Source organism: Triturus cristatus, chromosome 5_1 (assembly GCF_964204655.1).
Source record: "Triturus cristatus chromosome 5_1, aTriCri1.1, whole genome shotgun sequence".
In the NCBI taxonomy this organism is placed as follows: domain Eukaryota; kingdom Metazoa; phylum Chordata; class Amphibia; order Caudata; family Salamandridae; genus Triturus; species Triturus cristatus.
In genome coordinates, this window is record NC_140587.1 from 66,490,314 (window position 1) to 66,508,089 (window position 17,776).

General features: G+C 44.9%; 1 protein-coding gene across 2 annotated transcripts in view; it reads left to right on the forward strand.

The window, feature by feature from the left end:
• The first annotated feature begins 438 nt into the window (after positions 1–438).
• Positions 439–17,776, forward strand: part of LOC146830194 (phospholipase A2 inhibitor gamma subunit B-like) — a 76,208-nt gene continuing 58,870 nt past the window's right edge. Inside the window, exons 1-3 of one of the 2 annotated variants that reach the window (XM_085604027.1) lie at positions 439–517; positions 9,655–9,771; positions 10,638–10,793. In XM_085604027.1, the coding sequence (XP_085460153.1) occupies positions 466–517; positions 9,655–9,771; positions 10,638–10,793 (325 nt within the window). In that variant the 5' untranslated portion in view covers positions 439–465. Of the gene's footprint in view, positions 518–9,651; positions 9,772–10,637; positions 10,794–17,776 lie in introns of both variants that reach the window. The other variant, XM_085604028.1, reaches the window with a different exon arrangement.

Sequence of the window (17,776 nt, forward strand, 5' to 3'; positions counted from 1 at the left end):
GCATATTTCTTGCTAAATTGTCAGAGGTGTGATATGTATTCTATGCAGTAAATCCTACACCCCATGTTAAATATCCCAGAGTAGAAATTATATTATTGATAAATATGATTCCTGCATATATTTATATATGTTTGTTTGGATGGAATTGAGCTCCGCACTTATAAGCATGGCCTCAGTACAATTTTGTATTTACTCAATAATTCTGCCTTACATCATTTCATACAGTTTATTTTCATTCTTTTCTAATACATTTATAAGGAGTGATGCCAGTAACCAGAGAAGTGCACCCAGTCACACACACACACATGGATCAGCCACATCCTGTGTTTAGAGCTCAGGTATCATATGCCCCACCTCTTCTGTGACAGTATAAAATACATGCCCTGAGCACAAGATGAATAGAGGACCCAGGCAGGTGATCAGGCACAGAGACTCCATCGCCCAGCTCCTTACTCTCTTAGCACAATGAGGGCTATCCTCGCAGCTGTGGCCATGCTCCAGGCACTGATAGCTGGAGGTAAGTTGAGCATGCCCCTTTACAGTCTTCATTTTTTGAGTACACTTAAAGGTGCACACAAATTTGGAGAGAGTATTGATCAGGACTGAGCTTACCTTTCTCCAGAAAGTTGCTTTAAGTTGAAATGCCCCCAGCTGACTCTATCTACTATCCTATGATTGCCCTTTTTCCCTTTGTCCCTGTCTTTCCCTGTTTGTTCCATTGTTTATCTCAGCTTTGGACAACCTGTAATTGCATGGGAATCTACACCTGGACTTGGCATCCCCCTGGGTGTGCTCCAAGGTGGGCTATAAGTAGAATTATTTGCAGTGACGTGTAGTATTCAGAGGGTGCTGGAACTTTACCTGACGGTCTGCCTGAGGTTCTGTCTTGCTCGACCTTGCCAAAATTCTTAGCCCTGTACCCTGAGACTTGTCTCCCTGTGACAATGCAGTCAATTATGGTCTCAAACATTGCAACAGGTGCATCTGTTGTCACAGTTTCCATAGCTTGATCACCAAAATATATTTGCCTGAAAGTTGGGAGTGTGGCGAAGCAAGTGGCTAGTTCAACCAGCCATTTCATAGGCCGTCTGCGTCCACAGTGTCAAGACGCAGGCGGAAGCAAATGATTCCCCAGTCTTATTTCCACAGTACTCTCTCAGGCAGTTAGTAATTCCTAACTTCTTCATTTGTCTCAGGAGGTTTGATGCTGGGATTGTGTCAGGTTTGAAGTGGTGGAACCATTCAGGCATTGCTGATAATACTGAATGAAGAATTGTAATTGTCAGGTTTTTCATCCAGGACGCTACGTCAATGTGACTCATCTTCTAAAGGTTTCCTTTTTTGTCATGAAATATGGAACAAAATCTGTATCAACAAGTCTAATTTGTTCCTCGGCTTGGGCTCCACCAAACATGAGAATTGTGTCCCAACTCAAGTTCATAGTGTATGAAAAAGGCTATTCAAAGACTGAAGTACTTTGGAGGTCCTGAATGTAGACTCTTTATCTTGCCTGTGTCCAAAAAAGGTTATTTAAAGGCAAATGAGTTTAGAGTTGTTATCCTGCCAGTACCGATTGTGTGCTATTTATTTGAAAAGCAGATTTTGCCTGAACTGAGATGAGCTAAGAATGTTAAATCTTTCATGCTGCATGATAACTAAGCTTTGACTTTAATATTTCAACACAGGTTCAATCAATCAATCAATCAATCAAACATTTGTAGAGCGTGCTACTCACCAGTGAGGGTGGCAAGGCGCTGAGGGGAGAGGGGGAGCAGCTACTAGTTGAACAGCCAGGTTTTGAGACGTCTCCTGAAGGTCAGCAGGTCCTGGGTCTGACGCAGGTGGATGGGGAGGGTGTTCCATGTCTTGACGGCGAGGTGGGAGAATGATCATCCACCAGTGGTTGTTCGGCGGATGCGTGTGACGATGGTGAGTGTGAGGGCTCCGGAGCGAAGCTGGCGGTTTGGGATGTATAAGGACAGTTGTTCGTTGAGGTATGCTGGTCCGGCGTTGTGGAGTGCTTTGTGAGCGTGGGTGAGGAGCTTGAAGTTGATCATCTTGTTGACCGGGAGGAAGTGCAGATCTCTCAGGTGGGTTATGATGTGACTGTGGCGAGGGAGTCCAAGGATGAGGCGTGCAGAGGCGTTTTGAATGCGTTGGAGTCTCTTCTGGAGTGTGGCCGTGGTTCCTGCATTGATGGCATTGCCGTAGTCCAGCCTACTGCTGACGAGTGCTTGGGTGACCGTTCTTCTGGTTTCAGTGGGGATCCATCTGTAGAACTTGCAGTGCATGCAGAGGGTGTTGAAGCAGGAGGAGGAAACCGTGTTGACTTGCTGGGTCATAGAGAGCGTTGAGTCCAGGATGATTCCCAGGTTGCGTGCGTGGTTGGTGGGTGTCGGGGCAGCACCCAGCGTGGCCAGCCACCAGGAGTCGTCCCATGCAGAGGGGGCAGAGCCAAGGATGAGGACCTTTGTCTTTTCCGAGTTCAGTTTCAGCTGGCTGGTCTTCATCCACTCTGCGACGGCCTTCATTCCTTCATGGAGGTTGGATTTGGTGGTGGCCGGGTCCTTGGTGAGGGAGAGGTCCAGCTGGGTGTCATCGGCGTATGAGACAATGTTGAGGTGGTGTGCTCGGACGATGTTGGCGAGCGGTGCCATGTAGATATTAAAAAGGGTTGGGCTGAGGGATGATCCTTGGGGTATACTGCAGGTGATTGTGGTGGCCTCAGACTTGAAGGGGGGGAGGCGGACTCTCTGCGTTCTGCTGGTGAGGAATGAGGTGATCCAGTCCAGGACTTTGTCTCGGATCCCTGCATTATGGAGGCATGTGACCAGGCTGTGGTGGCACATGGTGTCGAAGGCGGCTGAGAGGTCCAGGATGATGAGGGCTGCAGTTTTGCCGTTGTCCATTATGGTCCTGATATCGTCAGTGGCGGCAATGAGGACAGTTTTGGTGCTGTTATTGCTGCGTAAGCCAGATAGGGAGGAGTCCAGGACATTGTTCTCCTCCAGGAAGTGGGTCAGTTGTCTGTTGGAGGTCTTTTCAGTTACCCACAGAGGAAACAATCAGAGACATGGTTAGATCAACATTCTAAAGGTTTTTTTTAAATGTGGGCACTGTGGGATGTGCAGATATGCTAAAGACAAGACGAAGCAATTCCAGATTCCAAATGGGAAGGTATATGACATACTTACTAATATGACATGTAGTACAAAATATGTCATCTATGTAATTGAATGTACTTGTACTAAAATGTATGTGGGAAGTACAATAAGAATGCTAAAAGAACGTATGAGCGAGCACTTTAGGGCTATACAACAGAATGATATACGAAATCCTATTGCAGAGCATGTGCATAATTGTACTACTCAGGACGACAGGAAAAGCTTCAGATTCTTTGGAATTTATCAGATTAAAATTGACCCACGGGGTGGAAATAGAGAGCTTATGTTGCGGAGGCACGAGGCAAGGTGGAATATGCGCTTAAGAGCCGTAGCAGACGGCTTAAATTTCGATCAGGAGCTACAATATTTTTTGGGAGACTAAATAAGGCTAATTATGAATAATGCTCATTATTATATATAGCTTCTGTTGACTGCGAAATAGACTTTTTTGTTGTTATGTGCCATTGATTGAATACCTAATAAGTATTATATGTCATGGCATGTATTTTCATTTGATACAAAAAAATTGCATCTTAATAGGGGAGCAACTATCTATATACTATATGCAGCCTCTTTTGACTGTGAGACTCACCCTCTGATGAGTTCCAAAAATGGTATACATAATTGGCATTTCATTTTATGGTAACTTTTAGCTGTGACTCTTATAATGCAAAGGTTGCCTAATCACTGCATCAATGAGCATTGGATGTTAATAACCATATAAGGGCAAGCGAGGCCTAAGCGCGATCTGTAGTCGTATTACAGCGTAAACACTGTTCAGTTTAGGAGTGACTAATTTACAAACAAATAGATATAGTTAAATATAATCGTATGACTGTTCATATGAGCATTGATAAACACAATATAATAAGTTATCTTGAATCATTGGAAACTCTGTCGCTTAACAGAATAAATGTTAAATAAGAGTTAATTATAAATGAAGAAACAAAACATTGCAAGGGAATTGTCCATAGACTGCGGTAGATGCATGTCGGCACCATGGTAAGATGGCGCTGACAGAAATCCGGGCTAGATGAGTCCTTCTTTGGTGATTTATACAGATTATTTCAGCGTCAACCCGGAAGACGGCTGACTCTCGCCTGCACTCGGGTGTGGAGACATCGGTTTTTGAAGAGGTAAGAGGAAAATAGGGGCCTCTTAAACTAACGCCAGTAGTAGCTTAAGAAAAATTGCTAGCGTAATACTGTAACAGTAGCTTGACGCTTCGATTATTATTTACTTTTCCCGCTAGGAGACGGGAAGAGAACAAACGACAGGTCTGGCTTACCACCGGGCATTTTTGTGAAACATAATACGGTAGGGATGCGCCAAAACATTCAGTCTGTAATACAACTGCACAGAATACTGCTTTAAGCCTAAAGGTGAGGGTAGTCTCTGAATGAATATTATATCATATTGATATTTCAGATTTTTGAATTTATATTCGCAAGTGGATAGGAGAATACATGGCTATTTTCCGTTGAAGAATACCATATTAGAGGATTTGGAATTAATTAATGTTGGAATTTCTAACCTTGGAAGGTAAGGATATGATATTTGGCAGTCTGAGGGACATTCTTTCGGGCTAGTGAAGCGTTTAATATATGATTCTAAACGAAACGTTCATTGTCTGTTAAGATTTGAGGCGTATTCATTTCACGAGAATAAGGATAAAAACTCTTTGGATAGAGGATGGATTAATATCGTGAATAAGGTAGGAGCTACAGTTGGTCTTAGAGGTCATTATTTAAGCAATTGCATCGATAAACTCTTGCCTCGTATGCTCTGTAATAACATGAGTTTCTGTTCTGCTCTGATCCAATAGAAACACATTGAGGAATTAGAAGGTACCAACGTCATATGACTTGCTGTTACTCATTACTCACGTGGGTTATATAGTTATAGAAACACTTGGTGGACTCAAGGGGCATAACAAATTAGATCACCATATCACTATCAACTGGATGTAAATAATGAGTGAATTGTTAAACGTGAAGGAATATGTTATATGTGGCTTTAAATTCTATATATTAAGGAGAAAAGTATATGTACGATTAACAAACAGTACAAAGTTATTAATTTTGGTCTATGAAGCAACTTATTGCACTGATTGTAGATTTGAATAGTCTTGTGCACAAGGTTGTCAAAAAATGGGCTCAATGGTGCTTAATTGAGATGTTATAGGATGGACTGTAAAATGCATAATTTGTATCATTTCCAGCCCTGAGGAAGCCCTAGGTTATCCCTACCACGGCGAAACGCGTTGGCACATGGGATTGGAATCTGTTGATATTAAAGAAGAGAAAAACAAGAGCCCATTTGAATTCTGTGGATTTTATCTTTAATGATTATAATTGAACTATATAAATGTTTGTGTGCTCCAAAAGCATTGTTAAAGTGTTATTCAATCAGTGGATTGAGTTTAGAGAGCAGGGTGTTCTCTTCCCTCCATTTTTGGATGCACCTGTAGCTAGTAATTTCCTTCTCTAATTAGGTGTAATACCTATATGAGCACCAGCATACCCTATACACCCAGCAGTATTGTCTTCTCAATTACTTTCGCCAGGAACGGAAGCAGGGAGATGGGTCGGAAGTTCTTGAGGTCCTTTGGATCCGCCTTAGGTTTCTTGAGAAGGGCGTTAATCTTTGCATGTTTCCAGCCTTCTGGGAAGGTGGTGGTCTCGAAGGAGCTGTTGATGATCTTTCTGAGTTGGGGTGCGATGATGGAGCTTGCCTTGTTGAAGATGTGGTGGAGGCAGGGGTTGGCGGGTGAGCCAGAGTGGATGGTGTTCATGACTTTGATGGTGTCTTTGTCATCGACGTTGTGCCAGGAGAGTAGAGGGTCGATGTGCTTGGTGGGTGTAGAGTCGGGGGTGATGGCGTCTGTCGTCAGTGTCTGGGTGTTGAAGCTGTTGTGGATGTCTGCGATCTTGCGGTGAAAGATGGTAGCCAGGGAGTCGCAGAGTTCTTGTGATGGTGGTATGTCATTGGAGCAAGAGCTGTAGGTGGCAAGTTTTTTCACGATGTTGAAGAGCTCTTTTCTTTTGTGTGCGTTCTTGTTGATGCGTTCTTTGAATGAGGTTCTTTTGGTGGATCGGATGAGTTGGTGGTGTTTGCGTCTGGCGATCATGATGGCTGTGTGGTTGTCTGGTGCCTTGTCATTGCGCCAATGTTTCTCGAGTCTTCTGCAGGTGTGCTTGGAATTTTGGAGGTTGGCGTTGAACCAGATGGCTCTCGTGTCGGTGCGTCTGTTGTAGGGTCTCCTTATCGGGGAGAGGGTGTTGGTGCAGTTGTCGATCCATTGTCTGAACTTGTTGGCTGCTGCGTCGGTATCGGAGGGCTCGGGTGGAGGGTCTCGGGCGAGTGTGGTGGTGAGCTGGTCTTCGTGTGACTTTTTTCCAGCTTCGGTGTGGGTTACGTTGCGGTTGGTTGTGTGTGGTGTGTTTCTCGAAGGAGAAGTGGATGCAGTGATGGTCGGTCCAGTGGAGTTCGGTGGTGTGGCTGAAGGTGATGTGGTTGCTGGCGGAGAAGATGGGGTCGAACGTGTGACCTGCGGAGTGGGTGGATGTCGTGACGAGCTGTTTGAGTCCGAGGTTGGCGAGGTTGTCGATTAACATTGTGGAGTTGTTGTCGTTGGCGTTCTCGAGGTGGAAGTTCAGGTCTCTGAGGAGGATGTAGTCTGTGGAGGCGAGGGCGTGCTTGCTCATGAGGTTGGCGATTGATTCGCTGAACTGTGGTCGGGGTCCCGGAGGTCTGTAGACAAGTGTTCCTCTGAGGGTGGTGTTGTGATTGACGTGGAACTGGAAGTGTAGGTGTTCGGCCATGCTGAGGGAGTCTTTGGTGTTGGTTGAGATCCTGATGGTGTTCCTGTGGACGATGGCTATTCCTCCTCCTGGTTTGTTGTTGTTTTGGTCCCTGCGGGTGATCTTGTAGCCGTCGTGGATGGCTATGGCTATGTCGGGCGCCGAGGATGTGTTCATCCAGGTCTCTGTCAGGAAGGCAACGTCCGGGACAGAGGAGTCGAGCAGGTCCCAGAGTTTGACGGCTTGCTTGTGGACTGAGCGGGTGTTGAGTAGTACGCAGCTGAGATGGTTGTGGCCAGCAGTGTTGGGATGTGCAGGACATGCAGGAGTGTGCTGGCTGGTGTAGCTGCAGTTTTGGCAGGTGAAGGGTCCGTGGATGAGCTTCGGGGTGGCCTGGAAGCAAGTGGAAGTCTGTCCGGCTTTGAGTGTGTGGAGGGTGTTTGCGTCGTAGCAGCGACGGATCTTGTGGTGGTCGCGGGGGCCAGGGGGTCTGGCGATGGGCACAGTCCAGGCTCAGACGGACACAGACGGGCTTGCCTTAGGCGCGCCAGCGGCGCACCCACTGTGCGCAGTCACCATATGAAGGGGAGGGGGGCGGGAGCAGAGGACGGGAGGCGGGAGCGGCTGGGTCGGGGGCGGGGCCGCAGGGGCTGCAGCGGCGGGAATGGGAAGGCAAATACAACAAGGCAATACAACGAAGGCAAAAACAACAAGGAAAATACAAACAGCGCAGGAGAAGTAAAATAAAATAGGTAAAAAGATTTACCTTATAGGGAAACATCATCTTGCTAGTCCAACCTGTTCCATAGAGGATTACATTTGTGCTGCAATTTGATATTTTATCGAACTTCTCACCAAAAGTTAGAAACTTAAAGTCTTAATTAAGATATCACATTGACAACAGTTTTGCAATCTTTTCTCCTGAAAGTATAAATTGTAGGTGTCAATATGAAAGGTTTTAACTTCACTCCAAAAGTGTACTTAGAAAATAGACAGCCATGCTCACATTAGATATATTTTGTTGCTCTTTTAACTGAGCATTTGTGACTGAGGCTTGGTCAGCAAGTTTGAATCACAGAAAAGGTCAAAAGTTCAGGAAGTAACAAAAGAAGGAACCCAACTATAGGAAATTTGCTTTTGCTGAGTGATCTCTCTAGATTATTCACATATCAGGGATCCCTGTTTTTCTGCATCAATGCTACAATATGTGCTCTGTCCTCAAAACTGTGATGGCTTCAGGTCATTGGTTAACTTGACAGTACAGTAAGTAAGTTGACTCATAAAATGCACCATTGCCATTCAAAGTAAAATGTCATATGTAGGTTGCAATGTTTATTGCATCACATGACATGTCAGATCTGCCATATAATTTTTGTATCCTCTAATCCTATCCCTCTTTACTTATGAGTTGTGATGCACGGCACTCATACAGATGTGCAATATCTTTCATCTATGACTAACCATAACAATGTTTGACAGGAAGGGTAGCCTTCCAGGACAAAACCTATGTGAGACTTCACACTCACTGCTTTGCACTATGGTGCAAGTGTGTGTGCATGGCACAAGGCAGCCACAAGTGCTCCAGCACAGGCAGAAAGGGAAATAGCACAATAGCTTAGTAGATATTGTGCAGTTCTACTCTCTGCCTTTGATGCAACACAGAGCATCAGCTTTGGTTGTTGCTCTGTTTTGGGCCAAGTTTTTGTAAATCTGCCCCTCTATCTTTAATTAATTCTACATATTTCTATTTCCCTTTTCGATATATTCTGAATTTCTCTGACTCTTTCTTTGCATTTCTGTGTTTCTGTCATTCTCTCTCCGTCTCAGTCTGTTACAATATTATTGCCCTCAGCTGTTGCTCATCTCTCCCCAAGTGGCATTTTGTGTTTGTGTTCCTTCACCTTTTTACTCTCCAAGCAGCTAGAATTTTCTGATACATTTTTTTACTTCCCATTGTATTTTGTACCATTGACCACAAGGTGCCATATCACAGAAGTGCACCTGGGGGGCAGCAGGCATACGCGCCTGCTTTGCGCACTCCAGGCACTTTGGTATTACAGAAGGGGCCTCAGTCACTTGGGCATCCCCTTCCGTAACAACGATAGCGCTGGCACACAAAAAGCGCCAGTTCTATCATCAGACAACATTCACACATTTGCATGAGGGAATCCCTTTGTCTCTGCGCCCGTACTGTATTACAGATGTGGTGCAGAGACAGAAACTCTGTCCAGAGGAGCACTAAAACATGGCACACTGTCAGTGCGCCCCCTGGTGGCAGCCCTATGAAGTGGGAAGGGGCTCCCATGGACCCACTCACTGCACCTGCCTGCAGGCAGGCAGCAGCCGCCTGCACTGTGAAACATGGAGCAGCTTCAAAGCAGCCGCTCTGTTTTTCACAATAATTCACTGCTCCCAACACAGCATGGTGTTGCGGCTGCCCTGAGGGCAGGGCATTCATCCTAATATGGCACATTTAAAAGATGTGCCTGGTGCAAACAAGTAAAATGCACCATATGTATGATACAGCCCCAGACGTTTCTTGGCTTCTCCTTATTCCTAAATCATTTCACTGCAAAGAGTACTCTGAGGCTTTAACATCTATACTAGTGTTTACATGTAATTCACTCTGCTTGAATTGAAAGCCCAGTTATACTCAGATCTATAGAATGCATTTCTTTTTCCAGCAGATTGCCTGCTTTGCGAGCAGTGTCTTGCTACCGGCAGCAGCCAATGCTCAGGGATCTTCAAGCAATGCTCTGCTGACGTCACTCACTGCATCAAAGGACTGGAGAACAACACACTTGGTGAGTGCCACATGCCACATTTCGGTAATGTGTCTTCTTTGTCAACAATATGGCCAGTGCCTATATTGTACAATAATGATTACAATAGCCAAAGATGTTTCTTAAGAGGCCATTGCAAATGGCACTACCTGCAGGCCCTGTCAGCGCTACCAGATACCGGTACCAACAACACCTACATACTATTACAGTCCTGAAAGCATGACAGTTTGGACTATACTGTGTGAGCCAAAGCTGTAAGAAGGGCCTGAGCAAGCACCCAGGCATTAATATTTTAATAATCCTATACTGAATTGTTAAACACTTTGCTCATGTGCTTTTTTGAAATATGGAGTGACAGATCCACCTTGTGGTGAATTGTCATAAATACATGCGGCTGATATGAAATCAGTGCAGATGCCTAGCACCAGAAAACACCAGCACAACTGAAGAATTGATTCTGGCCATTCGTGGGTTGGTTGTAACCTTCCTCTGTGACCTTCAAGATGCCCTTCCATTGCATCCACATGGCAGCAGCTTGTGATTCACTGTTATGTGCTGCCTGGTATAAATTTCCCAACCTTGCCAGCCTCAGTCTCTGGCAGAAAATTTGGGAGGTTAGAATTGTGGAAGACATTATAAAGGCATGAGAGTGACACCAGTGACAGAATGCCATTAAGTAAGCATTGTTGAGGGAGGTGCGAAATGTGACACCTCATTCAAAAATGTTCAAGAGAAACTTTTCTCCCTACATAAAATTGACATTTTCTGAAAAACATTCTATGAGATATCTTTATGCACCAAACCAATGATTTTGAGGCGGCAGCTGTTTCATCCATACTGCTTACTCATGCCTGCTCAGAAACTCACACTATGCATTTTGCCAACAGGGAATAATGTTATTCTAACGGCATTCAAGGACTGTCTGGATCCATCCCAAAAAGCAGCCTGCGAAAGAGAGTTAACCTTTAGAAACTCAGTTTCCTCTTTAAGAATTAGCAGAACTTGCTGCGACTCTGACATCTGCAATGGAGGAGATGTGCAAGGTATGTACGTTCATGAGTCTGACATCCTTTGCACAGGCAATATGCAGAATGCATACAGTCTTTGACACAGGGTATGTACAGTCTGTGATTCCTACATTAGTAAAAGAGGAGGTGTTTAGGGTACATGCAGTCTGTGACTCTTATATCTGTGATATAAAGTAGGTACAGGGTATGTACAGTCTGTGATTCCTACATTAGTAAAAGAGGAGGTGTTTAGGGTACATGCAGTCTGTGACTCTTATATCTGTGATATAAAGTAGGTACAGGGTATGTACAGTCTGTGATTCCTACATTTGTAACAGAGGAGGTGTTTAGGGTACATGCAGTCTGTGACTCTTATATCTGTGCTTTAAAGTAGGTATAGGGTATGTACAGTCTGTGACTCCTACATTTGTAACAGAGGAGGTGTTTAGGGTACATACAGTCTTTGACTCTGCTATCAGAAACAGAGGACATGTACAGGGTATGTACAGTCTGTGATTCCTACATTTGTAACAGAGGAGGTGTTTAGGGTACATGCAGTCTGTGACTCTTATATCTGTGCTTTAAAGTAGGTATAGGGTATGTACAGTCTGTGATTCCTACATTTGTAACAGAGGAGGTGTTTAGGGTACATGCAGTCTGTGACTCTTATATCTGTGATATAAAGTAGGTACAGGGTATGTACAGTCTGTGACTCCTACATTTGTAACAGAGGAGGTGTTTAGGGTACATGCAGTCTGTGATTCTTATATCTGTGATATAAAGTAGGTACAGGGTATGTACAGTCTGTGACTCCTACATTTGTAACAGAGGAGGTGTTTAGGGTACATGCAGTCTGTGATTCTTATATCTGTGATATAAAGTAGGTACAGGGTATGTACAGTCTGTGACTCCTACATTTGTAACAGAGGAGGTGTTTAGGGTACATGCAGTCTGTGACTCTTATACTGTGATATAAAGTAGGTACAGGGTATGTACAGTCTGTGATTCCTACATTTGTAACAGAGGAGGTGTTTAGGGTACATGCAGTCTGTGACTCTTATATCTGTGATATAAAGTAGGTACAGGGTATGTACAGTCTGTGACTCCTACATTTGTAACAGAGGAGGTGTTTAGGGTACATGCAGTCTGTGATTCTTATATCTGTGATATAAAGTAGGTACAGGGTATGTACAGTCTGTGACTCCTACATTTGTAACAGAGGAGGTGTTTAGGGTACATGCAGTCTGTGACTCTTATATCTGTGATATAAAGTAGGTACAGGGTATGTACAGTCTGTGACTCCTACATTTGTAACAGAGGAGGTGTTTAGGGTACATGCAGTCTGTGATTCTTATATCTGTGATATAAAGTAGGTACAGGGTATGTACAGTCTGTGATTCCTACATTTGTAACAGAGGAGGTGTTTAGGGTACATGCAGTCTGTGACTCTTATATCTGTGATATAAAGTAGGTACAGGGTATGTACAGTCTGTGACTCCTACATTTGTAACAGAGGAGGTGTTTAGGGTACATGCAGTCTGTGACTTATATCTGTGCTTTAAAGTAGGTATAGGGTAGGTACAGTTTGTGACACCAACATCTCTAACAGAGAGAAGGTATAGGGTGCGTACAGGTTGTGACTCTGACATCTGTAACTGAGGAGATGCCTAACTCTCACACAACTGATTTGACGACCCACCAAGAGACAGATAGAATTTAAGGCCCTGTGCATTGCCCATTAGTTAAAGTATTCATATGTCCTCATGTACTACAACATCTTATCACTCATATACAGCTTCAAGAGCACAAATATCTAATGATCTGTCCCTCCTTGCAGTACCCAAAATGTCCCATCCATTGTACACATCTGTCATTTATTCTCTTGACAGCACTGGGAATACCGATTCAGACCAGGCAGATGTTTTTTCTTTATAAAAAACTCTAACATAACATAACATACCATAAAATAAAATAACATAACATACAATGAAATAAAAAGTAAAGGTATGTTCAGTAACAGAAATGAAATGCAGGCTATATAAATTATGCAACTCTGACACCTGTAACAGAGGGAATATGCAGGGTGCACACAGTCTGTGACTCCAACATCTGTGACAAAGGAGATGTGCAGAGTATGTGCAGCCTGTGACACAGGGCTGTGCAGGGGGCATACAGTAGCAGGAGGGATGGGCAGGATACGTACAGTCTGTGACTCCAACATCTGTGACAAAGGAGATGTGCAGAGTATGTGCAGCCTGTGACACAGGGCTGTGCAGGGGGCATGCAGTAGCAGGAGGGATGGGCAGGATACGTACAGTCTGTGACTCCAACATCTGTGACAAAGGAGATGTGCAGAGTATGTGCAGCCTGTGACACAGGGCTGTGCAGGGGGCATGCAGTAGCAGGAGGGATGGGCAGGATACGTACAGTCTGTGACTCTAACGTCTGTGACAAAGGAGATGTGCAGAGTATGTGCAGCCTGTGACACAGGGCTGTGCAGGGGGCATACAGTAGCAGGAGGGATGGGCAGGATACGTACAGTCTGTGACTCCAACATCTGTGACAAAGGAGATGTGCAGAGTATGTGCAGCCTGTGACACAGGGCTGTGCAGGGGGCATGCAGTAGCAGGAGGGATGGGCAGGATACGTACAGTCTGTGACTCCAACATCTGTGACAAAGGAGATGTGCAGAGTATGTGCAGCCTGTGACACAGGGCTGTGCAGGGGGCATACAGTAGCAGGAGGGATGGGCAGGATACGTACAGTCTGTGACTCCAACGTCTGTGACAAAGGAGATGTGCAGAGTATGTGCAGCCTGTGACACAGGGCTGTGCAGGGGGCATACAGTAACAGGAGGGATGGGCAGGGTACGTACAGTCTGTGACTCCAACATCTGTGACAAAGGAGATGTGCAGAGTATGTGCAGTCTATGACACAGGGCTGTGCAGGGGGCATACAGTAACAGGAGGGATGGGCAGGGTACGTACAGTCTGTGACTCCAACATCTGTGACAAAGGAGATGTGCAGAGTATGTGCAGCCTGTGACACAGGGCTGTGCAGGGGGCATACAGTAACAGGAGGGATGGGCAGGATACGTACAGTCTGTGACTCCAACATCTGTGACAAAGGAGATGTGCAGAGTATGTGCAGCCTGTGACACAGGGCTGTGCAGGGGGCATACAGTAGCAGGAGGGATGGGCAGGATACGTACAGTCTGTGACTCCAACATCTGTGACAAAGGAGATGTGCAGAGTATGTGCAGCCTGTGACACAGGACTGTGCAGGGGGCATACAGTAACAGGAGGGATGGGCAGGATACGTACAGTCTGTGACTCCAACATCTGTGACAAAGGAGATGTGCAGAGTATGTGCAGCCTGTGACACAGGGCTGTGCAGGGGGCATACAGTAGCAGGAGGGATGGGCAGGATACGTACAGTCTGTGACTCCAACATCTGTGACAAAGGAGATGTGCAGAGTATGTGCAGCCTGTGACACAGGGCTGTGCAGGGGCATACAGTAGCAGGAGGGATGGGCAGGATACGTACAGTTTGTGACTCCAACATCTGTAATATATGGGATGTTCAGGGTATGTACTGTCTATGACTCTGATATCTTTAACAGGGGGATGTGTAACTAAGGGGATAAGTAAGGTTCATACAATGTGTGACTATGACATCTACAACTGAGGGAATGTGCAAGATACATTCAATGTGTGACTGTGACATCTGTAACAGAGAGGATGTACAATGTACATATAGTGTGTGGCTTCAACTTTTATAATGGCTGGGATGTGCAATGTGTGTATAGTTTGAGTTTCTGACTACAGTAACAGAGGGGATGTGGAACATATGTGCATGAGCTAGCTGTGAGTGCTGGAACTTGTGAAATACAGGGGGCTTGATTTAGCTAGTTGCATGACTTCTCACAATAAATCTTCATTACTCTATATCACGTGTCCTTGCCCCAGCTCGTAAGCCCAAAATCAAGAGTATACACAGTATATCACAACACAGAGGCCAATAATATCAACCTTCACATAGATTGACTCCACATAATCAGCCACCAACGTCTCATCATGGTAATCATAGCCTGGGAATTCAGATTTTGATTTAACACAAGCCTCCCCACAGAATTTTCATTGGCATCTAATATGTTCTCACAGATATGGACCAGAGATTAAGATTTGCAATGTGTAGAGTTTTCTTAATGATGAGAGTCAGAAATAACTTGTTGTCCTTGCTCTTCCAGGTTTCCTAATAAAAGTAAACATTAGGAGGGAGTAATGGTTCCCACAATAAATGCATGTAGGAAGGTCTCTTAGTGGGAAGCAGGGAACTGAAAAAAAGAGATCTGGACAACAACTTGGCTAAGGAGGAATGGTGACGCAAGCTTCAGCTCTAATCACCAGCAATGATCATTGGGCCAGTTATCTCAGGCCTCAAAAGAGTCCTTTTGGATATGGAGTAGTATCAACTCATCGATAGAGGAGTCGGGTGTTGACCAGCCTTCTGTGAGCCACCTCATACTGCCCCTCACTTCTGGTCACCTTGGTCTTCATTTCATTTAGTTGTGTTATTGAGAACACAACACAGTTCAGCCTTATTGCATTTCAAGGCTCCTGATTATATGAGGAGAAGAAAGAGGTTGATCCACAATCCTTCTAATGTTTAAGAACATCTCATTGTGTAGGCAGATGTCTTGCCTGCACATGTGTGAGGGGTAATCCAACTTTGTTTCACTCACACAGGTACAATTGTTTTCATATAGTGGATGTACTGTGGAAGCCACAGGCACTTTGAGTATATCAGCTAAAATGGGTCTGTCAGGTCACTCAGCAGTGCATTGCTTAGATTAATGAGGAGTGACACCGGGCAGCCGGGGTTAGATCTAAGCCTTCTCCTAGCTTCTTCTCACGCTGAAATTCCAGTACTATTAGAAGATGGCAAATGGCTTAATACATGTCTTCTATGGGTATCTTCTGCCCTGCCTGGTTACTGATTTGCAGTGCAGCAATCATGCATTTCTACTTCCTATGTCCAGTGGCAGTTTCCTACCTTGCTGCTAGCAGCCACCAAGGAGACACCAAGATAAGAAAAAAAGATCATTCCAAAGTTGTTGCTTTGTGCATTTGTGAGAGTGTGTGAGTATATTTGTGTGACAGGAAGTGGGTGTGTGAGTTAGTATGTATATGCATGTGTTTGAAGGAGTGAGAATCAGTGAGAGTGGGTGTTTGATTGTGTTTGTGAGTGTGATTGTTCATGGATTTCAAAGAATGAGATCCGATGATAGTAAAAATATATGTAAGTGTTTCAAAGTGAGAGTGGGAAAATAGATGGGAGAATGAGTTAGTGAATGAGTGAATGAGAAAGAGTAGGTTAAAGAGGGAGGGATCCGGTTGAGCCCGGAATTGAGAATCTGGGAGGTTTTGTGGACAGGAGTAGGTAAGAATAAGTGCATGAGGGAAGTAAGTAAGAGTGAAAGTGAGAGGGAGAAAATATGATAGAGTATGTGTTTGAGTGTCTTCAGGTGTGTGTGTGTGAAGGAATGAGAAACATTTATAATGAGTGAATAAAGGAGAGTGTGAAAATGTGAAAGAGTGAGAGTTTGTTTGAATGCCCTCAGGGTTATGTGCAAATAAAATAACATGTGTATTTGTAAGGCACACGTTCACCCTAGGGAATCTTGGTGCTGAATAACAGATGCCTATTGGTACCCAACTAAATGGTTCTCATTTACCAGCCTCAGGATGATGAAATGATGATGAGTGGACACGCCAGGATTTGAACCTGCGACTCTGAGGTCAAATATAGGCCCCACATTGGACTCATTAGTCCACTAAGCCACTAACCCAGCAGGAGAATGAGGAACAGCGAACATGCGTATGAGGGAAGTGTGTAGTAGTGAGTGTTGTAGAATGTGTAACTGTTTGTGTGAAAAAGTAAAAGTGAGTGGAAATCATAGAGTGAAAAAGATTCATGGGCATATTTACAACAGAATGGAGAAGCGTGGCGTTAAGCAAATATTGCTGACACAGCGCTTCTCCATTTTGAAAATGCAGGCAGGAATGTGTCACAAGAATGCCAGGCACCCTGCATTTCCCCTAGCACTGGCACTGGGTTCAGCTGCCAAGCGTCAACGCAGGCAGCTGAACCCAGGGTAAATTGCAAATTGTTAAATTGCAGATCTCTGCCGAAACATAGGACAGAAATTGCCCTGTTATTAGACAAACTCACTCCGGACATAGTATTCCTGACGGAAACATGGCTCACCACAGATTCCAATCCTGCCCTAGTTAGCGCTCTCCCTCCTGGCTTCCAAATTACTCGGCAGGACCGTTCTGATGGGAGAGGTGGAGGCCTAGCAATTATCCATAAAGAACAGTTTCAATGCCGAGTTATTCCTCAAACCATTCCCGACTGTGAGAGCCTTGCTTTCAGCATTGACCTCTCTCCGAATAACTGTTTCTCCGGTACACTTATCTACCGTCTCCCAGGTCCCCCTAAGCAATTCCACCTCCTTCTTCCTCAGATTGTCGCGGAACGCGTCAGCTGCACGTCCAACTTCACTTTGCTAGGTGATCTTAACCTTCACTTTGATTCTGTATTGGATCAGGGAGTCACCACACTGGTAGATGACCTAGCCGCGCTGCAACTCATCCAATACGTCAAAACCCCAACTCATGTCAAGGGTCACTTATTGGACCCGGTATTTAGCAACTGTGCATACTTTACAGCCGACCCGCCATTCCCGCTCCCATGGACAGATCACTTTCTTGTGCCCTTCACATGGACCACATTTAAGCCTCTGCCGACTAGACCGACCACAAAATTCACCCGAGCTTGGTCCCGCCTTTCAGTCGATGACTGGTCTTCCAAGCTCGCTACCAACCAACCTCTTTATAATGATGACCCAGGCCTAGCCAACCAGGCCAACGCTGACTGGATCACGCAAACTCTCGAAAACACCCTCCCTAAAAATAAAATCACGCTAAAACGATCCCACAAAACGGCTCCCTGGT